This window comes from Homalodisca vitripennis, chromosome 3, assembly GCF_021130785.1.
Source record: "Homalodisca vitripennis isolate AUS2020 chromosome 3, UT_GWSS_2.1, whole genome shotgun sequence".
In the NCBI taxonomy this organism is placed as follows: Eukaryota; Metazoa; Arthropoda; class Insecta; order Hemiptera; family Cicadellidae; genus Homalodisca; species Homalodisca vitripennis.
Genome location: NC_060209.1, coordinates 99,163,262 through 99,179,409, shown reverse-complemented (window position 1 = coordinate 99,179,409; position 16,148 = coordinate 99,163,262). Strand labels below are relative to the sequence as shown.

The window sequence follows — 16,148 nt, the reverse complement described above, 5'->3', positions numbered from 1 at the left end:
TCAAGCAGCAATACAGCGTCCTAAAGACGCGCAGGTCGGAGAAAGGCTTATAAACTCTGAAGAGAAGACCAAGAACTTTGAGGGCTCTGCTGCATGTGGTCATAACGTGCTGCTCCCAACTTAGATTGGTGGTAAATATAACACCAAGATCCTTGGTTTCACTAACCCTGACCAACGGTGTATCCACGATTGAATAATCGAATATGACTGGGTTCATAGTGCGATGAAAAGTAATAGAGGTACATTTGCTGATATTGAAAGACATTTTGTTTGTACTACACCAACGGACAACCAAGTTGATGTCCTCCTGCAGCAGAGCCGCATCATGGTCGGTAGAAATCCTTATGAATAATTTTATATCGTCGGCAAAGAGCAGGTGGTTGCATTTGAGGGCATTAACGACATCAAAGGGTTATAACACACTTAGGTTAACTTAGGTTATGTTCGAGAAACCAACACATACAGATAGAGATTGAAAAAAATAGCATGCGTTTCCACCATAGAGGAACCTTCTCCTACAGAGGAACGTTCTACCAAAGAGGAAAATGTAATAACTTTGTGTTGGGGATAATGTAATGGTGATGTGACAATTTATTCACACTATGTATACATGTATCTAATCCTACTAACGTAATCAACGTTTACAGGCAACCACAATGACCAAGGAATTGAGTTCATTATGTTTTTTATTAAATAAAAATATGGAAATCTTAATTAACAAAATAGCAGTGTACATTGAGGCTTCGTGGGAATTACCCAAAGCCAGCCTTCAGGCAAAAAAGAAGAAAATACAAGCAAAGCTGTTATCAGAATTAGTCATCTTCTATCTAAGTGTATCACAATAATCATAAAATTTATCTAGTTGACTGACTGCAGGAACACTAACATTGCTTCAGAATTTTTGTAAGAGTTACTATTACATATTTCCAGATAATAATAGTAAATTTGTTAAAAATTTTTAATTATTATTTTTATTTAAATTTATAATTAGTATAAGATAGCCTATAATAATAATCAATTACCTATTAACCCATGAAGTAGCAACTTAATTATCTCCATTGACTTCCAGGGTTTTCAAGGATATTTTAATTCTGATTCTATTTATTGTTTAATGACAGTATGTAGGCCTGTTGGTCCTTTGTTAATGAGGAACAAAATAATGAGTAATGCTATAGAAATGTCAACATACTTGTTTAATGTATGGGGTTTTCTTTTGTTTTTATAATAAAATTGTTTTATAAGTGTGGTACTTTTTAAGCCTATGAAGATTCACCATTTTTTTAAATGTAAATTGCCCCTCTAGACAGGCTTTGCCTTGGAGGTTCATCTTTATTTTCTTTTCGAGCTTTTTTTTATACGATTTTATATTATTGTTATACGAGTAATAACACTTTTAGCGCCAAGCATATTGGGCAGGTTGCGTCACATAACGCGAGAGTTACAGGTGCGGATTGTCCCGTCAGGCGCCGTGGGGTTAGGGTTGTTGCAATATGAGGCTAGTTCCGATATTTGTTATCGATATCAATATCAAGCTTGGATATCGATATACCGATATTATCGAATCCAAATATTGATATCCTTAATATCGGCCAATATCGATAAATAAGGGAAGGGGAATGATTAAATTGGTGTATACAACCTTTGATTGTATGAGTGTGTGTAACTAGTATAATAAAAAGATACAACTTACGAGTTCATTTCCAAAATAATGTTTTAATACAAGTACAACTTAATACATTAAAAATTAAACCATTAATTAAAGATAAAAAATAAATTCCTTAAATTGTTTTATTCAACATGTTTTAACTAAGAAGAACCATTTGAAGCACAATAATTATTAAAAAACAATTGTCAAAGTAAGAATAAAAATTACAATTTTACATTTCAATATAAGTCTATAAGAATCTAAATTGAGTTTTAAGAACAACAATTACATTTTAAAAAGGAACTATACTATATATGCTTAACTGAACCCAAGCATCGTCTGGTTACTTTTTACTTAATCTGCAAAGCTAATCTCTTTGCTGGTGTTGCATTTAACAACTGAACAAAGCAAGTTGTTTGAGTTTTGCTTTTGTAAAACTAATAAAGCCAAAATAATAAATAATTAAAACTTTTCATTCAATATGATATCAAAACCCCGATATTCGTATATTTCTTCCGATATCACAATAATATAGGATAATTTATATCGATATCAATATAGGAAATATCGAAACGATAATATCGATATATATTGATATCGATAATATCGCAACATCCCTACGTGGGGTATGTCGCATTAGTGCCAGAGCAATTTACGAATTATGACACATAGATATAAATCGTTCTCATTTTATTGCAAAATGTTATGATTAACTAATGATTTTTACCTCATTTTTTTCATTATTAGTAAGAGAACTATGACGTGTAATGGAGTTTATGAAATGTTGACCTTTTAAAATTGTATACCTTTAAAAGTTAGATACTTTTTTCCATTTTTTGTGTGTAAATTATTAAGAGCTCAATAAATGCCTGAAAAATATTTACTCAACAAACCTCTATATTATAGTGTAATATATTTAATTGAGAAAGACCCGTGAAAATTTGGTAAAATAATATTAACAATTTATATATTTATTAGTAAACGACTTTTACCATAGAAACGCAGTGTCGTTAGATAAAACATTTTAGTGTATATTTTATTTTGTTAGAATGTTATATGAATATGTCAATGCATGCTACTTGCTATATTAAATTTTACTCTACTGCATGAAAATGTTGAGAGCCTAAATAAAGGCTCTTGGTGCTTAACATCCAAACTTGTCCAAGCCTATGTATAGGCTTTTGGCGTTTCACCACCAACCTAGCTTGAGCCTAGATAAAGGCTCTTGGCTTTTTTATGACAACAGGTTGAGCCTATATAATAGGCTCTTGGCACAAAAAGATATACTCTACTGCATTGTACTGGTCAGACTTGGCATTTCGATTAAGTTAAGTTTTTATTATTGTAATTGTTATGTACTCTTGTAATGCTTGAAAAATAAATATATTACTATTATTACTTTTTTGTATCTATTTGACGTTATCAACGTATTCTGCTCATCCTCGTGAACAATTAAATATATATGGTTTTAGGGAGTGCAAATGACAAATAACAGAGTATTAGGGGGTACGTGGGAATATTCATAAATAGTTACGTTTTAAATATTTTAATGTTCTGTTTGTGTGCTTTGTCTGGATATCTGTTTACATCAATGTTATCTGTGGCCGGGACTAATAGCGTATCTGTTATCTGAGCGCTCTGAGGTTGTAGTCAGTGCTTCACAAGGTATCGTGTACTGTAGTTCGGATCGAGTATCAATCATGGATCAACCATCCACTAGTTTGACAGATCGTAGTGAATTGTGTGTTTCTGAGTGTTTTGTCGGGCATGTTAGGAGTTAATGTTTTGACGGAAACAAGGTTATTTCCTTTTTAATAGAACATGGTATTTTTAATAATGAGTGTATTTGTCCATTGTGTGGTCGTGTATTGTGTTTAAACCGGGAGACTTTGATGTTTTGTTGTTACAGAAAAATTTTTAAAAGTAGAAAAAATAAAGTTATGTGTTGTAATTTTTAAAAGTCAGTCCAGGTAGGTTACTTTTTTTAAAGAACGTGATAAAACATAGATACATATTTTGGTTTGGTGACCACGTTGTTGAATTTGAAGCCACCGCTATAATATGTTGGAGTTTGGCATTTCTGCACATTCTGTGGTAGACTGTTATTCTTTCTGCTGCAAAGTATATTTCAACAACGTGGAAGAAAATTGATCCACTGATAGTCGTCGAAATTGATGAGGCCAAATTTGAAAAGAGAAAATACAGTCGCGGCAAAAGAATTCAGAGACAGTAGGTTTTTGGGGAATCGAAAGGCAGAGCAGACATTCCTCCCTTTTTCCTGTATAACAACTTGACAGGGACACCTGCTTGACATAATTAAAGAATGGGTTCTGCCAAGTATGACAATTGTTAGCTAGTTGGAAGACCTACAACTGTCCCTTTAATGAAGATTCAGGCACTTCTCTCTCTATCATTCTATTAATTTTGTTGACTCTGATACCGGTGCACATACAAACACCATTGAAAGACACTGGCGAGAAGTCAGGGCGAACATCCCTTGTTATAGTGTATGGAGGTGACCATTTTGTCGGGTACCTGGCTGAATTCCTTTTCAGGGCCAAATACCCCTGCCCACATACCAGGCTCCACCACTTTTTTGTTGCTGCCGCTGAGCTCTATCCGCCAACACACTAACGGTTTTAAGTGTTCTCTATTAATGCCCATTTATATATTAGTATTAGAGCAATTACATTTCTATTTATATTTCTTATCAGCCCCTCTAGAATTTGATATTTTAATAATAGGTACTATCTCGAGGGATATTTTTGTTTCGTTGACATCAGAGTGGGGCTGCTCCGCCGCAATCCACGCTGATGGCCGGAGGCACTCGTCTCAACCCGATAACTAATTAATTTGTAGCTCGGAATTAAGAAAAACATTGTTCATTTGGGTCAAAATTCTGCCCATATCAGTACGTATTATTTTTAATTTACGTTTACAAAGATGATGCCCCATCCAATGACATCATTGCAAGGTTGAATCATGGTCACAAAAGGTTACGTGACTCCCGACACGGATGTTTGTTATGGAAATATTGCTCTACACAAGAACAGTTGTTCATTTTTTATTTCCTACAACTTTGTTATTTCTCATTTCCACCCCGTCAAACCTTATATTGTTTTGTTCAGTAGGACGATTCCATTAAGTTAATAATGCAAAACTTGTATTTTGCTGCTCCGGCCTTTACTTTCACAATTACCTTTTTTGGTTTAGGTGCATAGGACCAAAGTACAGAAGTGGAATATTTGTACTATATCAAAATTCCAAAATATAAAAATTGTAAATTTTTATAGTTTCAGAAAATATTGTTTGATGGTTGTGTTTAATATAAACCTTTATTTTTATATTAATGAAACAGAAAATTTTTTATGAAAATTGACATTATCCTGGTAACGTACTATATTACGACAATAATAGTTATTCCTTACATGAAACAGTATTATATCATATCAAGAGTTAGCAATAACGTATAATTTATCAATAACAAGTGCAAGTACAAAATTATGTAGTATAACTCATCATATTTATGAATCTGGAAAACATACATTTTCTTACATGTCAAACTTTAAGCCTTCAAAGTTATAAACAATGTTTACATTTTCTTCTTATTTAAAAAATAAAATTGTATTTATCCACTAAACACATTTTGTATTTTGAACAAATGTTCCAAATATCCTTGACTAAATAATAACCTTCAAATAATATTACATACTAGCAACAAGAAACATAAACTAAGCAATACAACAACAGTAAAGAAATGACAGGAATGAAAATTAAACACGATATTCTTCTTATCTTCGACTTGTATCAAAGATCAAAAAGTACTGAACTTCATACTAATCAATACATTTATTTATCTGCTATCGAATGCTACCATTACTTTCGTTGAAAAGCATTACAGTTACTTTATAAAGTGGCTTTCTCCCGCGATGTTTGACTGTCGCTGCAGCGATTGTCACCAGGACCTGGGCTAATGTATGATACAGTAAACAAAACTCAGTATTTATAAACCTTCATGAATTTCAAAATATTCTATAACTACGGTACTTTGAGAACTTTATTCTATGCTTAATTTAAACTGGTATTATAATTCATACATTTGTATTTAATTGGCTGAAATAACAATTGGCACCTTAACAGCTTTGTGGATAAAGTCTGTTCTTCATAATAATGGTTTTTTGGGTCACTGATAAGAAAAACTTTTCCAAAAATAGAGATCTGAATAATACCAAAGTACCGTTTTGCCTTATTAAACTTATGTTTGTTTTTTTACACTATTTACTCTTTTGTAGAATTGTATGTTAAATTTGTCTGCATTAGTTTCATGATTACTTTGATCCAAACTGGTAAAGAAAATCCTGTTATTAGTTAGGTGAATTTACAGTATTTCTTTTGCTTTGTCAACTTATGTTTTCTAGCTTACAGTAATGACTAAATTTACAAAAACTTTTTTATTTGGGTCAAATTACCATGATTCTAGTATTATTGTTATTTTGCATATCCAAAGATGGTGGAATGGCTGACAGCAGCAACATATACGAGGTTGACTCACAATCACAAGGCCACATGATGCCCACCACAGATTTCGAATAAGGAAATATTACTCTACACTGGATTCTGGGTACAACCCCGGGAAAACATACCTCATCTCCTCCCATTGTACTACTAGGGGGTTTGTTATGAGATTTCTTTGGAGCCATTTTTAATATTTATTCTTGGCAAACAACTCAAATATGGCAATTTACAATGTACAATTACCAAATGTACTTGGTATCAAAAGTATCGATATTTTACTAGTATTTACTTGTATCGGAACAACTCTAAATAGGTTTAATAAAGATTTACCCTATTAGCAGATAATGAGGAAATTGTCAGTAATACATATACATATGTTGAAAGTAATACATCCCATCCTTTGGGCAAAGATCTGGTATTCAAATCCTAACTGAATAACGAGAAGAGCTAGTTTAGTACAATATTGAGTGAGAAACCAAATATTGAGTGCTCAGGAAAAACACTTGTCAATCAATCCTAAACAAGGCTTATTATATATTTCTACAACACGAATAATCACTATAGGTGAAAATTAAAAGAAGTATTATTTCTTAAATAACTGAATTAATCATAATTACTGTTTTGTGAAAGGTGCTGGTTTGCGCTCATGGAACGGTTAGGCAGACTGCGTGACCACAATATTGACATTGATAGGGCAATTGCCCTTTCATTAGCTGAGGAAGAAGAAAAGCAGGTAAGATGAAATTTGGAATGTTTCAAACATAAACTTTAAAAATTCCATTAACCACTTATCACTGTACTGTCTTGTGACAGCCGACGTGGTACAAAAACGCTGATCACGAGATGGTACCGTGATGACGACACGTTTTTAAATATTTGTTTGAACATAAGTATGGGTTCAAATAATGAAGTTTATGTATTTAAATTAAACAAAGGAACATGTAATATACAGTGGAGTCCCGCTAATCCGAACACGTGTAATCCGAACGTCGGTTAATCCGAACAGGTCCAGGAGGAATTATTTATAACGATAATGAACAGTTATAGGAACTAATTACATAAAAAATGAAAATGGGTGCATCATTTCGTACATAAACAAAGAAAACTTTAATTAAATAGACATACAGTATTTTATTAAGACAAATTGTGTACGGTACAGTACATAAATAATGAAGTTAAATACAGTACCAAATTGAAACTTATAGGTTAAGTATGAGTTAAATTACTGTATTAAGAAGTGAAATCAAACAAAAATTGGACGTACAGTACTGATATTATTATTGAGTACAATATTAATTGTTAAAAGACATAAATTCAGTTATTGTCTTCTGTCGCATTGAAGAGAGTCTATTGGATGACGCGTAGTTTCGTACAACTATTGAACGCGTGGACCCGTACAATATCCAGTACGCTCACATTGCTTAACAATAGAACTCTCACACTAATACGGTAAATGTGCTTAGTATTCACAAACACGTTTATTTGTTAAGAAATACAATGCAACAGTCAGAAAACATGTTTTAATAAACAATTTTGATAATTCTATAACAAAATAGACCCATTCTCAAGTTTAAAACCGTATTTTTCTGTAATTCTGGCTAATCCGAACAATCACATAATCTGAATAGGGCTCGGTCCCAATTAGGTCGGATTAACGGGACTATACTGTACATATAAATATGTATTAACATAAAAAAAACAATGCATAATAAGGTATAATACTATAACCTTGCACTATTTGCCTGTTTGTCGGGATTTGTTTAAGGAGAACACATGCTGCATTTTACAAAAATTACAAAATAAATATAAATTAATAAAATAAAATTTTCCACATAAAGAATTATATTTTCCATGAAATTATACCAAATATCATAAATTATAACTGTTTTGTACTAAAAAAATTCTTGCTTTAAAAATGTACAAAAAAATTTTAAAAATTATTGTGGGAGTACCTAAATAAATCTTAAATACTTCAGATGCTTATAAATTACATTATATCAAAGCCTGTTTCATTAGCTAAAAAAACAATAGCTCAGTCAACCAAACAGAAATAAAATTGAATTTGTATGGGTTTTTTTAAAACCCTTGCCCTTTTTGCATGTTTGCTTGGATTTGTGTAAGAACACAAACAACAATTAAAATTGGCAGAGAAGGAAAAGTGGGTTTTTGTATAAAGTCTCGATTGAAAAGTTACTAAAATCTAAATGGAATCATATTTATCTACTTGTGGTGTCACTAATTTTGTATGTGAAGACGTTCACTCTAGGTATGACATCTATAAACCATTTAAAATAGGAGAAAAAGAAGATGAGTTTGAAAAAGTGTTAAATGCTGACTTTTGGGAGGATGGGGTGTTAGTCAAAGAGTTTTCGATCTCTCATAGATCCCACCATGTCTACAGCGGATCTAATGTAAACTCTGTTCATCAAGTTTTGATGCAGAAAGGATAGGCCTTAGACTTATCTAATGTTCGGATTAAGGACTGTGTTGTATTTGAAGATCCTAAAGCTAGGCAGATTGATCCAACCAGTTCAGAGAGTGGTATTAAAACCGATGATCAGTACACTAATTCAGGACGGACTGGTTTAAGGTATTTTATATAAACATACAAGGTTTATGGGGTAAAATTGAAGAGTTGGAGGGATTGTTATTTGGCTTATTGGGTAAATGCTGCCAAAACAACTACATTGTAGCTCCTTGGCCACCGAAGATGACTTTGGAGGAGCTTCAAAGTAGCTCCACAGTCATTCTAGGGTTAAGCATCACTTCCAGGAAATCATTTGGAGCTAGGAGGATTATATCTGGGAGTTAAGGCAGCAGCTATTTGTGCATAAGTCTTCCGTGGTTGGTGGTTGAGCTGCTCTTCTTCTATACTCATTTTGGGCATCAACAAATGATAGTTTTCTACAGTGGTGATCTTTCAGTTTTTTCTTTTTTTCTTCAGTTTTCTTCCAAATTTGTCTTACAGTTTTGTGAGACCGTGGTGTGTTTCTTTTTCCAGTTCAACCTCAGAATGTAAAATGATTTTTTGTAACCTTTGTTGCATTACATACATACTTTTTTGGCATATTGCTAGAAAGGTCTATCTTATTTAGACATATAAAACACCTTTGTGGATGTCATATGTAAGAATGCATTGAAAGAAGGTTTCTCGCCTTATTGATTGGAGGTTAAGGTAAGCTGAAAGTCAGAATATGTTCAGGAATGGGAATTGGTTAAGCTCCTCAAAGCGGGTTATTCTAACCCACTAGCTTAAAAATCTAGCTTGAATTTTTTTACAACCTAGATCACATTCAAGGTCCTTTAAAGGTTAGTTGTGAGATATTTTCCAGATCCTTTAGGCATTTATCTATTTAGTACGTTCGCATGTGGTTATTAGATTTGTCTATCAATAAACAATTCAGCCTGATGTTTATAATATTTTAATTATATTTAAGTTGTTTGTTGTTGTATGCATATACTGTAATGTTAAAATAAGATATCTCTTGGTTTATTTGATTTATGCCAAAGTAATTCTTTCTGTTTAGGTAGTGAAAGAGTTACAGGAAGAAGAAGAGGAGTTTTTGGTGGCAGTGACTTGTCTCCAGACTCAAGAGGAGCTGAAGAAAGAAGAAAATGCATTGACAGAACTGCTGAACCAAGAGGAGGTAAAGTGATACATTTTTTAACCTTAGTGTTGGCAATCAACGACTATTCGTCAGTGACTATTAGTCCCGTGGTGGTTGGCAATCGACGATGGCGTCACTATTTCACTTATTATAGTATGTAAATTCGTCGTATCAACGTGGTTTGGGCACCATTGCAAACATCAGAATCTGTCCTGTCAGCAGACAGTTTTTTCAATAGTTGTAGCGAGTGGACGGATGATGCAATCAGCTGTTTATAAAGTGGAATTTATTTTCAACTCTGTTGCTATAGCCTGGCACAGTTGTTAACTGGCTGTATTTTATTTTGTTCATTTATTACGTCCGTTAACTGTAAATATTTATTGATTATTGCATAAAATGTGTTTATTATGATCCTGTAATGTTCTTATATGAGTAGTTAGTAAATAATACTAACAGTAATATATTTCTTTACTAAATTTAGATGCATATCGTAGTTTTGTTTTACCCCAAGTCAGAAATAAAGCCATTCAAACAATAAACAAACTAATTATTGATTTATTTTATATTTTTGATTCACACATATTTTTTAGTTTCTTTGTATATATTCTTAAAAAAACCTATATATTTTCAAAAACTACATAATATTTGACAACTTTTGGCTATCTTGAAGTTTCAAATTTCTAGGAATACAAATATTTTCAAACCATGTCCCACGCAATTAATGTAAACAATTTTTAAAATGTATGTAAATTATATATATATATAATTTACATACATTTTTAAAATTGTTGTTTTTAATATATTATATATATATATATATATATATATATATAAAAGAAAATACACTTATTATAAATTCAAGTTATCTGAACAGAATGTTATTCTCCACTCTTTTCTGAAAAAAACAATGTAATACACCATAATTGCTGTTATGTATGTATTTTTTTAAATAAAAAGAAAAATACCTTACGCAACACACAAACACGGCTTGTTTACAAGTTAACATTAACAAGTGAAATGACTACCACTACTAGGGTTTTTTACATTTTTACCGATTCCCTTTTATACCTTCTTCCGTCCGTCCTCATGGGCCACTGGCCTGTGCGAGGATCTTATCAAACAGAATAAGGGGAAGAGTCGATATAATACAAGGTCGATGGTACTGGTAAAAAGTGCAAGGGTCACAGACAGGATTCGAACCTGCACTATTTTTAAATCTCAAACTCAAAATCCAATGTCTTAGACCGTTCGGCCATCGGCACTCCCGGTTAATAAAACAATGTAATTTATATAAATTGAACTGCTTTTGAGGATTTTGTGTATTGAAATAATTTTTTGTTTGTAAAGCCCTTACATTTTAAAACATTTTGGTTGATGCTTTGTATTCAAGGGAAGGAATATGATTGGTTCAAGTCATACATACAAAATAGACTATATGGAAATTGAACACCTAAATTACAAAAATAATTTTACAATTAAATATGCTCCAACTCTAAAACAAACATTTTTTGGAGTGCCCGAAGGATCAATATTGTGACCTCTGTTACCTTAAAGGTATTCCAGAGTTAGAAAAGATGTGTTTATACGCTGATGCCACTTTGAGGGTTACTGCGTCATCTAAGGAGGAAGTCGAAATGTCAGCCTTCCTCAGTTTGTCAAATCTAAATCAGTTTTTCCAAAGAATTAATTTAATTTTGAATCCACAAAAAACAATTTATCTTGAGTTTAATGCAAATAGAGGCAGAAATCAAATTAGCCCCAATATACAAATTGAACAAGTTTCTGCACTGAAAGCTGAAGAGGTAAAATTCTTGGGCCCAACTTTGGACATTTCCCTAAATTGGAATAAACATTCAGAAAAAAAAGTCTCAAAAATTAATTCTGATTTATAGACTCTCCGTAGAATGTCAAAATTATGTACAGACCAAACACTAAAGTCTATATATTTTTCGCATATTCATTCACATATTACATTCAGTATTTCTTGTATATGGATCTACATTGGCAAAAAAAATTGCATTAAATTTGAATTCTTCAGAAAAAAGCGATCTGTGTTATCCTAAGATTACAAAGGAATGAATCAGTTAAAACGCATTTCCCTCAATTGAGGATAATGACAGTTTATAGTGCATATATCTATAGCACTGTACTGTCAGTCAAAAATCGTGTAAGGGACATTAGTACCTGTGGCGACGTTGACGACTGTAATACCCGAAATAGAAATAATATGGTTATAGATTGTCATAATTTGCAATTCTATTATAAAAAGCCCTTTAATATACTTCCAAATTACTTAAAATTAACTGAAGAGGCTAAAATTTTTCAAATTACATTGCAAAATTACCTAACCAACTTACCATTATATTCCTTCTCTGAATTTTTTGAAATTCATAATATACAAAGATTGTATATTATGTTAATGTTACCATTTATTTTATACTTATCTAAATTATTCATGATTAATATTGTTTATTTTATATCATTTTTATGGATTTATTGTGAACTTTATAAACACCCACTTATATATTTAAAAATATATTGTGTTTATATTCTTGACACCATTCATGTACACCATGCCTAAACTTTAAATAAAGATGTTTCTGATTCTGATTCAACTATTATTGATGTATGTAAAACATCAATAATTTGAAATTTTTTTAATTAACAATTGGTAACAATCCAAGTGAAATCTTGATTGTGAATTCTTTCTAGTTTTGAGCTAAATTTTCTAAAAGTAAACGAGGCAAGATAAAAATGCATTGTGTGTAATATTAAGAGCCTCCTCTCCATACTTGTCACAGCCTGTTTTTATTTCTACGAATTTAGAAATGTGAGTAATCTGAAAATAATGAGGTGCGGCTATTTGAAATTGAAATTTTTAAAAAGTAAAATTTGTAAAGTTTTATATTTCCTCTTTTTTATCCCCCTCAATGCACTCTCCTCCCCTCTCAATACACCGCTGCATTAGTTTTTTCCACTAGTTAAAGCAATGCTGGAGTCATCTTTTAATAGCACCTTCAAAACTTGTGCCGAATTCTGTTTCACCTCCTCAGTGGTTTGAAAATGAGTTCCCCTCAGTCGACTTTTGATCTTAGGACAGCCAAAAGTGGCACGGGGCTAAATCAGGAGAATAGGGTGGATGTTGCAACACTGGGGTCTTCTTAACAACTATTAACTACGGAACGGATAAGGCACTATGGACTGTTCCATTGTCCATGCAAAAATCCATTGCGGAATCCACAACTTGTCTTTCCACAGTTGTGAATGTTTTCTGAAATCTGCAAGAACCACTAGATAGTGCACTTTATTCACTATTCGACTCTCAGGAATCCTTTCAGTCATAAAAATGGCATTAACATCGAAGAAATTGATTAATATGGCTTTCATTTTTTATGTGCTGTGTCACGCTTTTTTCAGTTTTGAGAATTATGGTGTTTTCCAGTGCATTAACTGTCTTTTCACTTCCAGGTCATTCTGAAAAATCCAAAAAAGTTTAATCATATGTAATGATTATCGAAAAAAGTTTGATAATTTTCAAGGCACTCCTCATTGTGGAGGCTCTCTGGGGGTTGAGTGCCTCGACTCCTGACACCCTTACTACCAACCTGCCACCACTACCACCACCGCCACGACGACCCCGAACAGATTCACCACCACAGACTCCGGAGCCCTTCACTTTGCCGCATGAGACGTTTGACGATGCCGTCAAAAATCAGTGACTAAAAGTGATGAATCGATCTCTTGTAATAAGTCTAATTTTTTAGGGAACCCACTTCTAGAGTCCGTTTAAAATTGACAAACAAAATTAAAATTCAAAATTCAAAAATCAAAATCAACAAAAAGACAACAAAAAAAAATTAATTCTCGTTCATCAAAACGTGCAAATAGGCAGGCACAAACTAAAGTGATGAAATTTCTCTCATATATCATCATATCTTCATCCCGATTTGCTAGTGGTAACCGAATATGGTTTTACCAAAAGCAATATTACAAATTTTCAAATTCAAAATTATCAATTGACCAATTACTACTGTCACAACTTCTTAAAATGAGAAGGTGTTGCAATTTGTATCAAAAACATTCTTCTTTACCCCTTACCAAATTGGCAAACCCGCAGACAAGGACTTTGAAGTTACAGAGATAAAGTTACAAACAAAACATTCTCAAATCAACGTTATAAGCTTATACAAGTCTCCCAACGGCAACCAAGAATCCTTTTTTTCAAGTTTTAAACCCTAGAACTGGCAGTCATTTCATCCTGTAGTGTAGGGCTGTTTTGGAGCTTCGCGCAAGGTTTTTTTAAAAAAATTATTAAAAATATAAAATAAAAGCAATATAAATAAGAGTATATATTTTTGTGTTCAGAATTAAACGTAGAATTGCACTATATTGTAAAATTGACCATAAAAAATTTTCTAATAAACACTTTTTAATCAAATATAAAATTTACGAAAAATATTTCTTAAATTTGGGGGGGACCATACCTAGCAAATGAAGTTATAGTGAGAAATATTTGTAAGTGAGATAGCCATTCTGTGTCAAATTTTTATCTAGTTTCAGAAAAACATAAACATTATACACATTTATGAAAGCATCATAAAGCTATAGAACAAAAAGCAGTGATGCGTATAAATTCTGAAAATCGGGTGTACACGTAAGACTTTGGTAAAACAAGTTTTGCTAATACATTTATCTATGAATACATGTTATATTGCATATTTTATATTACTTAGAATAAAATAGAATATACAGCACTAATAAAATAATTACCATAGATTATTTTTTGAAAAGTAAAAAAAAGGTAATTTTGCCATTATTCAAAAATTTTGCGAAAAATTTTCATTCAGCAAAATATAAAATCGTTTCTAAAGCTTGTACTATATCAAAATTTACAAATTTATGGTTTATAAATAATAGGAAATATTATGTAGTTTAGAAAACTATAAATATAACTAAATATATTGAAAAAATATAGAATAACCCAAACAGTTATTATACATAACCAAAGAAATTACAGGAAATATATATTTTATTGTGAAAACTATCTATTTACCAAAAATAAATAGTTACTTCAGAGCTAAAAGAGTGCTATAAATAACGTTTAGTAAGTGAAAACAATAACAAACTATGTGAAATGAATTTTAGCCAAGTCATTTTGCCATAGCCTACACAAAGCCGGTAATTTCTCAAACATATTTCAGTAAATAGAAATTGATTTATTCTAAAATATATATGTTTACACTACAACGACATCAAACAACACACTACACATTAAATACGACACTAAAACACGCGTAAAACTATTAAAACTTACAAATATCCACAGCTCGGCACGAAAGTGATACAGAACGGCAGCGGCAATATGGCGGTCACAACAAACGGCGTCGCGTTTTCTTTTACGTTCAAAATTACAAGCTTGCTACGTCATAACCATAATACAAAGAGGAATAAAACTCATCTGTTCCCTAGCATTTTTCTTCCCGAATCCAATGGTGCATGAATTATATCGATACGTTACTGGAGTATATTGTAAAAAGTAATTATACGAGAGAATGTTTGACCGACAAAATTTTGACGGTTAACACTACAGAAGCGGCATTGACCGACATAATTATGTCGATTAACAGTTCTAGGGTTAAACAGACTTTGTCTGATATAATAATAAACGCTGTGAATTTATTTTAATGAGGGGACGTTAACATCAATGTTTTCGATGTTCATAGCCCCACAAAACGAAATCTCATCAAAATTAGCTAAAACCTGTAAAAAAGAACTATCCGGTCCCCTTACTCACATTGTAAACAGATCACTACAACAGGGAATTTTTCCTACCAAACTAAAAATAACCAAAGTATACTCAAAATATAAAAAAGGACCCACCACTGACATGAGCAGCTACAGACCCATTTCACTAATATCTACATTTTTAAAAATCATTGAAAAAGTTGTTTTTGAAAAGACTGATGGAACACCTTGAACACAATAACCTCTTAACTAATAATCAACATGAATTTATAAAAGGTCGATCCACAGCCATGGCCCTAATACAACTTGTAGAACATGTTATAGACCAATTAGAAGAAGGCTGCATTGCTACCAGTCTATTCCTTGATTTTACAAAAGCATTTGACTGTCTAAACCACAAAGTACTCATTAAAAAACTAAAGAACTTGGGTATAAAAGGAAAGGTAGCAGACTGGTTCTGGAGTTACCTAAATGACAGGAAAAAGTTAGTAGAAATTCACTACACCAAGAACAACTTATTACAAAAAGCCCAATCACAAGTTACTAATGTACAGCTGGGAGTGCCACAAGGATCGGTACTGGGTCCAGTCTTATTCCTGCTTCTCACTAACGATCTGCCCAATTACTTGGGACGC

The 16,148-nt window shown here is 32.3% G+C and overlaps 1 protein-coding gene across 1 annotated transcript in view; it reads left to right on the top strand.

Annotated features, from left to right (window-relative positions):
• The first annotated feature begins 770 nt into the window (after positions 1-770).
• The window catches only part of LOC124357242, a 34,294-nt gene continuing 18,916 nt past the window's right edge, over positions 771-16,148 (top strand). The window contains exons 1-3 of the mRNA XM_046808796.1: positions 771-903; positions 6,791-6,893; positions 9,688-9,807. Coding sequence (XP_046664752.1) covers positions 6,807-6,893; positions 9,688-9,807 — 207 coding nt within the window. The 5' untranslated portion in view covers positions 771-903; positions 6,791-6,806. The remainder of the gene's footprint in view (positions 904-6,790; positions 6,894-9,687; positions 9,808-16,148) is intronic.